Source organism: Sander lucioperca, chromosome 20 (assembly GCF_008315115.2).
Source record: "Sander lucioperca isolate FBNREF2018 chromosome 20, SLUC_FBN_1.2, whole genome shotgun sequence".
Lineage (NCBI taxonomy): Eukaryota > Metazoa > Chordata > Actinopteri > Perciformes > Percidae > Sander > Sander lucioperca.
The window spans coordinates 22847332-22859831 of NC_050192.1; the positions used below are offsets into that span (position 1 = coordinate 22847332).

The following is a 12500-nucleotide window of genomic DNA, read 5'->3' on the forward strand; positions in this document are numbered from 1 at the left end:
CCCTAACCATTACCTAATCCTAGTGCCTTCCAGGCAGCGCTGCCTTGAAGTCGACGTTGGGGGCTTAAAACAGCATTGAGCCGTCCCTTCACTCATGAGAATAGTAACCGGTTGTATATTATATATGTTGCATGTTACATTTCCACTGTTTAGACACAAAAGCCCACTCCATTTTACCTTTTCAGTTTCACACGACAAAACACGACCGCGTTGCATTGTGGTATACGGGATATGTAGGGGTCAGTGTAACGCTTATCAGTTCAATTTTCTAAGCACAAACGGACATTTGGAAAAACAGAAAAATGGGTTCAAATATCCAATTTTTCATTTTTTTCCCACCTTGACAAATTAAAAAAAATTGGATCTTTAAACTGTTTTTCCAATTTTCTGTTTTTATTCAGAGGATCAGAAATTTAGAAAATTATAAAATTGCGTCTGAGCTCCAATTATTCATAATACTGCGATGGTATTCTCTCCCTCGTTCCGCCTAGCTACGTCCCGCCCCACTCAAAACCATCAGTTGCACCTCTGACCCCAAAGTCTATCAGTTTGGTTTTTTTTGGTCCATATGCAGTTAATGAGCTGCATATTCCACAAAGTAGAGGAAGAGAATACCCTTACAGTATTATGAATAATTGGAGCTCAGACGCAATTTTGTAATTTTCTAAATTTCTGATCCTCTGAATAAAAACAGAAAATTGGAAAAACAGTTTAAAGATCCAATTTATTTAATTTGTCAAGGTGGAAAAAAATAAAAAATTGGATATTTGAACCCATTTTTCTGTTTTACCAAATGTCTGTCTGTGCTTAGAAAATTGAACTGATAAGCGTTACACTGACCTGTAGGGTACATTGATGCACACTCAAATTAGCTGTGCATTGTGGGTATTTTATAGTGGACTATATAGTGAATGAAATTAACCGCAGAGAATTTGAACATAACTACCAAATGGCGAACACTATACAGTATAGTGCACTATTTCCGTGATAGGGAACGGGTTGGAACACAGCTACTGTGTATCGGGCAGACTGGACTCAGGTCCAGCTGAGGTTCTTGTCTGTTTTCTTTAAATAGATCCATCCCCGGTGCTTTCAGGTCTGTAAGCTGTGAATGTGAATCCTGGATGCTGCCGGGTTGAAAGGACTTTACTTAGTAGATTTTTTTTTTTTTATATCTCCCAAGATAAATAAAGCCTGGGAATGAATTATGCAGTGTTCATATTCATCACGGCTGGCTGAGTTCAGTCGGTGTTCAGGGGTTTCCTCTCAGCCGGCCTGCACAGAGAGAGAGAGAGAGAGAGAGAGATTGCCATGGTTACCGAACTGTTTGGCAACAAAATGACAAGCTCTTGAGATACTTTCTACATTTACTGTGCTTTCACGGTGAAATGTTCAATTTACAATTTCAACTCCTGACACGAAGAACATAAAACGGAGAGGATATTTTTGAGACCAAGACCGATAAAATCCGTTCATTATTTCCTCAAATATGAACACAAAGAAGATAACTGACAGCACCAACGGAACGCTAACGTTTGCTAGCTTGTAACGGTAATGTTAACATTACGACCGAAAACAAACAAGAAGACACGAAGCGCTGAACACTAATCAACGTTACAAGGATCTACCGGCACCATCAACCGGTAACGTTAACAACAGGAAATAAAACCTACCGTCGGTCCGAGTGAATGGATGCCGCGATGGAGGACGGCTCCGCTATCAGCCTGCCGGCAAAAGATTCAGATCTGCCACTTTTGCCACCGGACACTGACGGATATGAGCTCCAGTATCCGGACCATGTGACTTCCCTAAAAGATAGGAAGTCCTTCAAAACAAAAGCCCTGCAGGACTCACCTGAGAGGATCATTGCAGATTTTACAATGAAAGGAAACTGTAGGGTCAAAAGCAACCTTCTTTTCTTCACCCACCATCCTCCTGCCTGGCACGCAGCCTTCTGTGAAATCTTCACCCATGTTAAAAAAAATGGAATCAGCAAAGGAAGACAAATTACAGTCTGTGAGGAAGACCCCACCTCTCCCACCCTGATCATCAACATCTATCACAACGGCACAATCATGATCCAGGGATCAGAAAATAGCCTGGATAATTTTTACAAACACTTCCAGTCTATGAAAAGCGTAGCAGAAAAGAAGAAGAAAGGAAACAGACAACAGCCAGAGACCCCAGAGAGACCAGCCGTCCCCAGCAGCAGTCATGTGACCTCCTCTCCTCACTGCAGTCCCAAACTCTCCACCAGTGTGAAGGTACTGAGAGAGGGACTCTCCATCCTGGAGAGGGAGTTTGTGGACTTCAAAGAAAAGACCTTGACCTGCCTTCACAACAACAGTGAGAAACAACACCCAGCAGTGAGTGAGCCAAGCAGTATGGTCCTACAGCAGAAGGCTGAAATCCACGAGCTGTACCAGGCCATGAAGGAGCTGGAGGAAGACAACCAGGCCCTGAGGTTAGCCCTGCGCAGAGTGATGGAGGATCTCACCCAACACTCCACCACCCAGAGCAACCAGCAGCAGACTCTACAGGCTCTACAGGCTGAGGTCCACGCCCTGAGAGAAGAGCTGAGAGATCATCGCCCCCCCCCCTCGCATCAACCCCACACCCACCACTTCTCTGCCCCCGAACCCTCCTATCCTATCGGAACCCACTACACCCCACCCAACCCCCACCACTTACTCGCCCCCAAAACCCCCTCAAACACACATACTGACTACAGACACTGACACACACACTGACCACAGTACTGATAAACCCAATCACACACACACAGCACACACTTCTCAGATCATATTAATGTGCGACTCAAACGGGAAACACATTGACTTAAAACGCCTCTTCCCAGGCCGAGAAGCAGTGAAACTCTGGAGCCCCACCACGAAGAAGGCTAGTGAGCAGCTATCCAAACAGAGGTACCAAGACGTGGAGCACATTTTGATCCACACAGGGACCAACGACCTGACTGCAAGGATCAGTGACTTACCAACAGCACTGTTCCAGGTGGCAAGGAAAGCGAGAGAGAAATACCCCAGAGCAAGAGTAACTATATCATCTTTACTTCCAAGGACTGACACACCCCAACACACAATTAACACAATCAACGCTGAGATTAGAAAGAAATGCACACAACTGCAGAACGTCCATGTAGCCCTCCACAGAGACATACTTCAGCAGCACTTATGTGACCACATCCACCTCAGTGAGAGAGCTGTCGGACTATTTGCAAAGAGCCTCAAAGACACAGCCCTAGGCCGAGGCACTTCCACACCTGAGCGCAGAAGAAACTCCACCCAATCAGGAAACTCTCTTCACCCACGCAGACATCGCTCTACCCAGCAGATATACCCTCAGCAGCCCCCCTACACAAAACAACCACAACAACAGTACAACCAAACAAACCAAGAAATCTACCTGTCACAACCCACTATCCAAAGAGAGAGGGCTACCTACCTGTCACAGCCCCCCCTTCCCAGAGAGACTTATCTACCTAACAAAGTCACAGCCCACCATCCACCGAGGGAGCTACCTACCTACATGCCTCAGCCCCCCAGCCAGAGAGAGAGCTACGCCATAGCTGCCAGAGCACCAATACCACCATCTGCCCACTGGGATCCAAACCAGATAAGAGACCTAGTCACCTTGCTGTGCTCAAAACTGTTAAATTAACATGGGCTTTCAACATTATTAGACACCAAACCTATATAACATCTATAACATATATAACAGGTACATAGCAATTATAGTACTTAATATCGTTGGAGTTGGATTATTATTTTTTTGTTGAATTGTATATTTCTATGTGAAACACAGATCCTGTATCTGGACAAATGTCATTCTCAATTAGTAGTTGGAATATCCAGGGTTTGTACTCCACAACTTTTGGGGATAAAACTACAGATCCTGAATTTGTAAAAAGTGTAAATAATTTAGATATCATCATTATACATGAAACATGGAACCATTCAGATTTACTATCTAATTGTCCTAATAATTACATAGAATTTTCTGTACCTTCTGTAAAAAAGAAAAATGTTAAAAATGGAAGAGACTCAGGGGGAACATTAATTTGGCATAAAGCACAATATAAAAATGATATCTCACCAGTGAAAAAAGGAAAAACTCACCTTTGGATAAAAATCAACAGAGGTATAGTTAATAGCACCAGAGATATATATTTATGTGCAATCTATATCCCACCTTCAAACTCCCCCTATTACACTGAGGAGATTTTTCAAGAACTTCAGAAGGAGATAATTTATTTCCAGTCATTGGGTCACATCTTAATATGTGGAGATCTCAATGCAAGAACTGGAAAAGAGAAAGACTACATCGAAGTAGATGGAAACAAACACATATTCGGCCAAATCTCCCCAGTCCCAGCTCACGCAATACCACAAAGACAAAGTTTTGACAATATTATAAACAAAAACGGAAGACAAGTTCTCCAGATATGCAAAAGCCTGGGCTTATACATAGTTAATGGAAGGACCCGTGGTGACTCTCTGGGTAGAATGACCTATTCCTCTGTGTTAGGTAACAGTGTGGTGGATTATACGATAACCGATATCGACCCAGAGGATATCAATGCATTTGTAGTTTCAACACAACTTCCCTTTTCAGACCACTGCCAAACAACTCTTTATTTAAATAAGTCTACAAAGTATAGCAGTGAACAAGAACCAGAAACCAGCAAAATGTATGACCTCCACCAAAAATATATATGGAAAAAAAGCAGCAACATAGAGAATTATTTAACTGCACTTGACAGTACAGAAATCAAATCAAAACTTAATCTCTACAGACTTATTAAATTCCCATGCACAAAAGATGGAGTAAATTTGGCTACACAGCATTTAAACAATATATTTGATGAATTAGCTACAAAATCAAATCTCAAAATAATTAACTATAGAAATAAAATAACAAAACACAAACCCTCAAAAGAAAAATGGTATGATAATGAATGTGTTTATGCTAGAAAACAACTAAGACTATTATCAAACCAAAAACACAGAGAACCCCATGAGAGTCAGATACGGGTCCAATACCATCAGGCACTAAAACACTACAAAATACTAATTAATAAGAAAAAAGAGCTTTACAGATCTGAAGAACTTAACAAAATAGAAGAAGCCATTGACCAAAACGTCTTTTGGAATTTGTGGAATAAATTCAGTCCAAGACAAACTAAAGATAAATTAACAATACAGAATGGTTTGATATGGAAAAATCACTTTGAATTTTTGTATAAGAATATTGATTATAGTGCAATCACCCCCCAACAACACTCAGTAGTTGAAAATCTTCACCAGTTAGAGGAAAAGGTGAAAGACTACCAAAACCCCCTAGATACAGAAATAACACTAATAGAAATACAGAGCCAACTGAAGGCCCTGAAGGTTGGAAAGACTAGTGGAGTGGACAGCATCTGTCCTGAGATGCTAAAGCACAGTAGCCCTACACTGCAGGCAGCTCTCCACAAGCTGTTCAACCTTGTTCTGGAGTCTGGTTATTTCCCTGAGATCTGGAACCATGGACTCATCACCCCTATTTTCAAAAATGGTGACAGATTGGACCCTAACAACTACAGAGGCATTTGTGTGAACAGTAGTCTGGGGAAGGTTTTCTGCAGTATTATTAACGCCAGAATACTGTCCTTCCTTACCAAGCACAATGTCTTAAGTAAAAATCAAATTGGCTTTTTACCAAAATATCGTACGTCAGACCACATTTATACTCTGCACACCCTTATTAAAAACTACACCAAAATTAAAAATGGGAAAATATTTGCATGTTTTATAGACTTTAAAAAAGCTTTTGACACAATATGGCATGATGGGCTTTTTTATAAACTTATTGAAAGCGGTATAGGGGGTAAAGTCTATGACACTATTAAATCACTGTACACAGAAAATAAATGTGCAGTAAAAATTGGCTCCAAAAGAACAGAATTCTTCAAACAAGGGCGTGGAGTGAGACAGGGATGCAGTTTGAGTCCAACACTGTTTAACATTTACATCAATGAACTAGCAGCCATGTTGGAACAATCTGCAGCCCCAGGTCTCACACTCCATGATACCAACATCAAGTTCCTGCTCTATGCCGATGATCTGGTTCTGTTGTCCCCAACAGAAGAGGGTTTACAGCAGGGCCTGTCCGTCCTAGAGCAGTACTGTCAGAAATGGGCACTGACAGTCAATCTGAAAAAGACCAGTGTTATGGTATTTCAGAGGAGAGCCAGATCTCAGGGAAATAGACAGAGTTACAACTTCACTCTGGGCAACACCAGACTAGAACAAAAGGGTTCCTATAATTACTTAGGGGTTGAAATTAGTGCATCAGGGAGTTTCAACCTGGCCATAAACACACTATGTAATAAAGCCCGGAGAGCTTTGTACGCAATCAAATGCAAATTTGGAAAAACAAATATCCCCGCAAGAATTTGGCTAAAAATCTACAACTTTCTGATAACACCAATAATGCTTTACGGAAGCGAAGTTTGGGGCCCGATTTCGAAACCAGAATTTAAAAACTGGGATAAAACTCCCACTGAAAAACTGCAACTGGAATTCTGTAAAATAATTCTAAAAGTTCGCCCAAACACCCCAAACAATGCATGCAGAGCAGAACTCGGTATATTCCCTCTGAAAATTCAAATCCAAAAAAGGTCAATTAAATTTTGGCAGCATTTAAATCAAGCTGATAAAAATTCCATTGCATACAAAGCTCTCCTGAGCAACCAGCGGTGTTCAGATGTCCACCCCCTGGACCAGCTGGCTCACAGGTACACGGAGCTAAACACAGTCAGTAGTAGACAGACAGGTAGAGAGAGAGACAGGTACACTGAGCATCAGAGCCGCCACAGACACAATCCTCAGTCTTCAATCAAAAGATTTGAAACTAAACTAAAAGACGAGTATACAGAACAATGGCAAAATGAAAATAAAATACAACACAAACTTCTCTGTTATCAGTCCCTGAACAGAGATATCCAATTGGCCGAATATCTCAAAACAAAAAATCCAAAAGAAATACGAATTTTAACAAAATACAGAGTCAGTGACCACGAGCTGGAAATTGAAAGAGGTCGACATTTAAAAGTGTGGAGACCAAGAGAGGAACGAGTCTGTACACACTGCCACCAGGATATCGAAACAGAATTACATTTCCTATGTACATGTCCCAAATATGAAGACTTAAGAACCAAATATTTCCAAAAATTTGAAAAACATATACCAGGCTTCACTACCTACACTGAGGACAAAAAGCTTCCTTTTTTATTAGGGGAAGATAAAAGCACGGCATGGCTAGCAGCTAAATATGTCTTCTCCTGCCACAATACAAGGCTAAACAAATAGAAACTGGTATAAGAATTATTTATACAAGTTATATATAAGTTATATATATATATTTTTTTTTTTTTATTTTGTTTATCTGTATTTTTTTTATTATTATTATTATTTTTTTTTTTATATATATTATTGTTTCAATGTACCCTTTGAGGGACATGCACAGAATGTGTTTAGTATCTGCATCTATATCATAATTATCCTGTTTACTTGTATTATTATATCAGATATATTTACTCCTTGTCGTTGTTTATATATGTTTGTTCTTATGCTTTGGCAACACAAATGCATTTTTTTTTGTCATGCCAATAAAGCAACATGAAATTGAAAAAAAATTGAAATTGAAATTGAGAGAGAGAGAGAGAGAGAGAGAGAGAGAGAGAGAGAGAGAGAGAGAGAGAGAGAGACTGGTTCTTCTATGATTTTGAATCGATTTACAAATGTCTTGACGCGATCTTTGTAATACCGTTACATTGACTGACGAAGGTGGAACAGTGCAGCAGCCAGACGGTGTACAACAAGCACCTCCTGTGAATACTTTCTACCACATCAACGCCAGACTAACGTTAGCGGGGCATGGCTAACTAACAGACACTTCTCCCCAACTCGAGTGGGGTAGAGAAAATAACTTGATCCCTAGTCTCTGTCAGTCGGTCGGTCGGTCCACAAAAACCACAGTTTTCGTCCCTAGGAAGCTGAAATTTGCCATGAAAGTCAAGTGTTTGTGAAGTTGTGTGTGTGAATGTATGAACGTGGGGATTCATGCATGTACGTTTTTATAGAGAGAGACACAGAGAGAGAGAGAGAGAGAGAGAACTAGTCCATATTGCAATTTCGATAAAATTGCGATTAATTGTGCAGCCCTAGTTCAGTTGTTTGGTCTGAGTACGAATGAGCTATTACACCACCCAAAACCAACCGGACTATGTGACAAAATGCTCCATGCTACGGTATAAACGGACCAAACGGCTCAGGTGTGAAAGAAACCTAACCTAGCGAACGTCCGACTGTCCCACTTTTGGGAAACATTTGTTGCAAGTTATAAAACATTTGTCCTCCATCTTAATCCCACCTCACATCCTCTTCTTCTTCCTCCTCTCTCAGAATCATCTTCTGGGGACCACGAGCTCCGTGTCTTCCCTTCCCACCGCTCCAGTCATCTTCCTCCACCTCGCCACCCAGAGCGCGACGTGAACCCACAGAACGATGTGGAAAACCTTCCAGAGTCCCAGCATCCCGTCCACCATCACCACCACCACCATCACCTGCACCGTCAGCACGCCGCCAGGTTAGCCAGAGTGATGCCAGCCGCCCTGTCGGAGTCTCGGTTTCGCCAGGAGCCCGGTGGTCAGCGGACCCTCGACCTGCTGGCTCGACCGCATCACGAGGTGCGGCCGGAGCACGCTGTGGTCTCTGCACGCCATCTAGTTACCGTGGTGAGTATTCTGCTCCCTAATTGCATGTGAAAAAAGGTAAATGTACTGCAGTCAGTGTCCAAAATTAACTTGTTGACTTGTTGTTTTTTTCCGATACCGGCGCTAAAACGATACTGTGGGTACGCGATCTGTGCTGCCTACACGATCTGACATGCGCAAGATGTTCGCCCTACGACACTGCACGGTCTGTTCCACGCTTGCACACCTTTGCACTGCGGGAATTTCATTCATTGTGCGCTCGCAAAGGGGAGTGTGGAGGAAACTGAAGGTCTGCAGTGACAGAAAGACTCAGAGTTCATTCCACATGTAACCAAAATGGTGGATGTTCATGTAACATGCAACAACTCCGTCATTATTTTGGAATGGCAAACACGTAAACACCTCGTAATGCATAGCGTAAGCTACATTTAAAAACATCACAACATCCCCTGACACTACACGTCACAAAAATAACAGTGTCGCTACAGCGTAGTACACGGACGTCGATATGCAGACAATAAGTACTTAATTTAAATATCTTTATAAAACAGACCCACCGTGAACTGCATAATGAATAACATAAAGTGTAGCCTACAAAAATATGCTGCCAGTTGTGCCGCCTGGCCGTGAAGTGTTTCAATGCATGCGTGATACAAATAGTGTAGGAAACTGACTAGCTGACTAGACTCCACTCCGGCAAAGCTGCTGGCCCAGACGGTGTATTTTCCAGGGTGCTTAAAGCCTGTGCCCCCCAGCTGTGTGGAGTACTAAGTCTAGTCTTCAGCCTGAGCCTGCACCTCCAGAGGGTCCCCGTGCTGTGGAAGACGTCCTGCCTCTTTCCTGTGCCAAAGACGCCGCGTCCCAGCGGCCCTCAGGACTACAGACCGGTGGCTCTGACGTCCCACATCACGAAGACCTTCGAGAGGCTCGTCCTGGAGCAGCTAAGGCCTATGGTCAGGCCCTTCACTGATCCACTACAGTTCGCCTACCAGCCCAGCCTGGGAGTTGAGGACAGCATCATCTACCTGCTGAACAGAGTCTACACTCATCTGGACAAGCCTGCGAGCACTGCGAAAGTCATGTTCTTTGACTTCTCCAGTGCTTTCAACACCATCCGTCCGGCTCTACTGGGTGAGAAGATGACTGCGATGCAGGTGGAGGCCCCCATCGTGTCCTGGATTGTTGATTACCTGACGGGCAGACCACAGTACGTACGCCTAAAGAACTGTGTGTCTGACAGGGTGGTCAGCAACACTGGGGCTCCACAGGGGACTGTCCTCTCTCCCTTCCTCTTCACCCTCTTCACCTCAGATTTCAACTATTGCACTGAGTCCTGCCACCTTCAGAAGTTTTCTGATGACTCAGCAATAGTTGGCTGCATAGAAAAGGGTGATGAGACTGAATACAGGACTGTTGTGGGCAACTTTGTCACTTGGAGTGAGCTGAACCATCTGCAGCTCAATGTGACAAAAACGAAGGAGCTCGTAGTGGATCTGAGGAGGGCGAAATCACCTGTGACCCCTGTTTCCATCCAGGGGATCCCTGTGGACACTGTTGAGGAGTACAAGTACCTGGGGGTGTACTTAAACAATAAACTGGACTGGACTAGACACGCCGAGGATGTCTACAAAAAGGGCCAAAGTCGACTCTTTTTCCTGAGGAGGCTGAGGTCCTTTAACATCTGCCGGACGATGCTGAGGATGTTCTATCAGTCTGTCGTGGCCAGCGCTATCTTCTTCGCTGTCACATGCTGGGGCAGTGGGATGAAGGTCGCAGACACCAACAGACTGAACAAACTGATCAGGAGGGCTGGTGATGTCGTGGGGGAGGAGCTGGACACACTGACGACCGTGGCTGAGAGGAGGATGCTGTCCAGGCTTCAGTCCATCTTGGATAATGTCTCCCACCCTCTCTACGACACACTGGCCCAGCAGAGGAGCACCTTCAGCAGAAGACTCCTCTCACCCAGATGCACCACAGAGCGCCACAGGAAGTCGTTCCTGCCTGTGGTCATTAAACTCTACAACACCTCCCTCAGAGAGTCACACACCCCCTCTCTGTAATCATCTCATCTCAAATATAGACAATTCACTTCTCTTTTTATTGCACTATAATCATCTCAACATAGACAATCATTTTCTCTTTTTATTGCACTATTTGCACATAACACTGTACATTTCATATTTTATTTATTATTACTGTATATTTGTTTATATTATATATGTTAAAAGTCTGGATAATATATGTTGTTTGTATACCTGGAGTGGTAACAAAAATAGCTTCCACCTGGGATTATTAAAGTATTTCTGATTCTGATTCTGAAACCCTCACGTTTTCTACTACGTATTTATGCTGCAGCATATCGAATCGGGGAGGCAGCACAGATGGCGTACCGACAGATACTTTTAAAACGGTGCCTGAATTGATGTGTTTAAAAAAGAAAAGAAAGCACATAAAACGACAATCGGCGACATTAAGGCGTGGCTATAAATGGACAATAAAAACATCCACAAGATGGGAAATGGGTATTTTACATTAACTTTGAATGCACCACAAAGCTTACCAGTTTCAAGTAAACGCACCATTAAGTCCCGTCTGTTTTGTTTTTCCAACAAAGACAGGCAGTGGCCATATAGTGCAGCTGGTTTGTGTCTTTAGCTGCAGACTGTTGTATGTCCCTGTGTTAGAATCCTTCACTATGAAGTGAAATACAATCACACGTTAGACGGCATTTTTTACCGTGTTTAAGCCAATTACTGGCTTACGGTGGGCTAATGTTACCTGCTGCCAAGTGTACCGTTAGTGTTAACTAGCGTGCAGCGATGTTTCTGTTGCCTCCTCAGTTTCGGAGCATCAGAGAGCAGCGCAGGCATTTGAGTGGCACCGAAATCCACGTTGCTATTTGGCGCTTTCCAAGGGTTACTTTCGGACCCTGACTGCAATTATACCGCATTTTTCTAGTCTTAACAACCTCCCAAAGCACACAGATCTGTCAATTAAACCAACTAATCGATTAGTCGACAAAATCATACGATGTTAGTCGACTGAGAGTTTCTTTAGTTGAGGACAGCCCTGTTGTGATGCAGTAAAAACCCATCAGCAGCTGGATGAGATGTTTGATGTTTACTTTATTAGCATCGTCAGACTCCTGACATGTGGTTTTAAATCTGAGAGCCTCAGTTCGACAAACCAGCGGCTGAAGGCTGCAGCTGAGACGGTTTCTGGCAGCTGCTGTGAGCAAACGCTTGCTGATACAATCATTTGAGGTCGGAGGTCAGAGCAAACAGACAGTAAGAGACGATGAGGAGGAGCTGCAGACTGCTCTGTAGATGCAGCGCCGGAGGAGAGATGCTGCACTCTCTGTTGCCATGGAAACACTAACCGTGTGTGTGTGTGTGAGAGACACACTTACCTACACAATGGATGGTTGTATAACTCTTAGATAAACAGCAGTGGCCTTCAGACTGACATTGAGACAGAAACAAGCAGACAGAGACGTGCTGGTTGAGAGAGAGAGAGAGAGAGAGAGAGAGAGAGAGAGAGAGAGAGAGAGAGAGAGAGAGAGAGAGAGAGAGAGAGAGAGAGAGAGAGCGCTCTGGTTCTTCTATGATTTTGAATCGATTTACAAATGTCTTGATGCTGTGGTGCCTTAAATAGTAATCTCTCTTATACACAGGGCCCCAACTCTCTCACCATAACCTCAATAACATAGTACAATATGGAA

The 12500-nt window shown here is 43.2% G+C and overlaps 1 protein-coding gene across 1 annotated transcript in view; it reads left to right on the plus strand.

Moving 5' to 3' along the window:
- Positions 1-6047: 6047 nt before the first annotated feature.
- LOC116052012 (receptor-type tyrosine-protein phosphatase R) overlaps positions 6048-12500 on the plus strand; it is a 47437-nt gene continuing 40984 nt past the window's right edge. Inside the window, exons 1-2 of the mRNA XM_035996391.1 lie at positions 6048-6233; positions 8342-8797. Of these exons, the coding sequence (XP_035852284.1) occupies positions 6048-6233; positions 8342-8797 (642 nt within the window). The remainder of the gene's footprint in view (positions 6234-8341; positions 8798-12500) is intronic.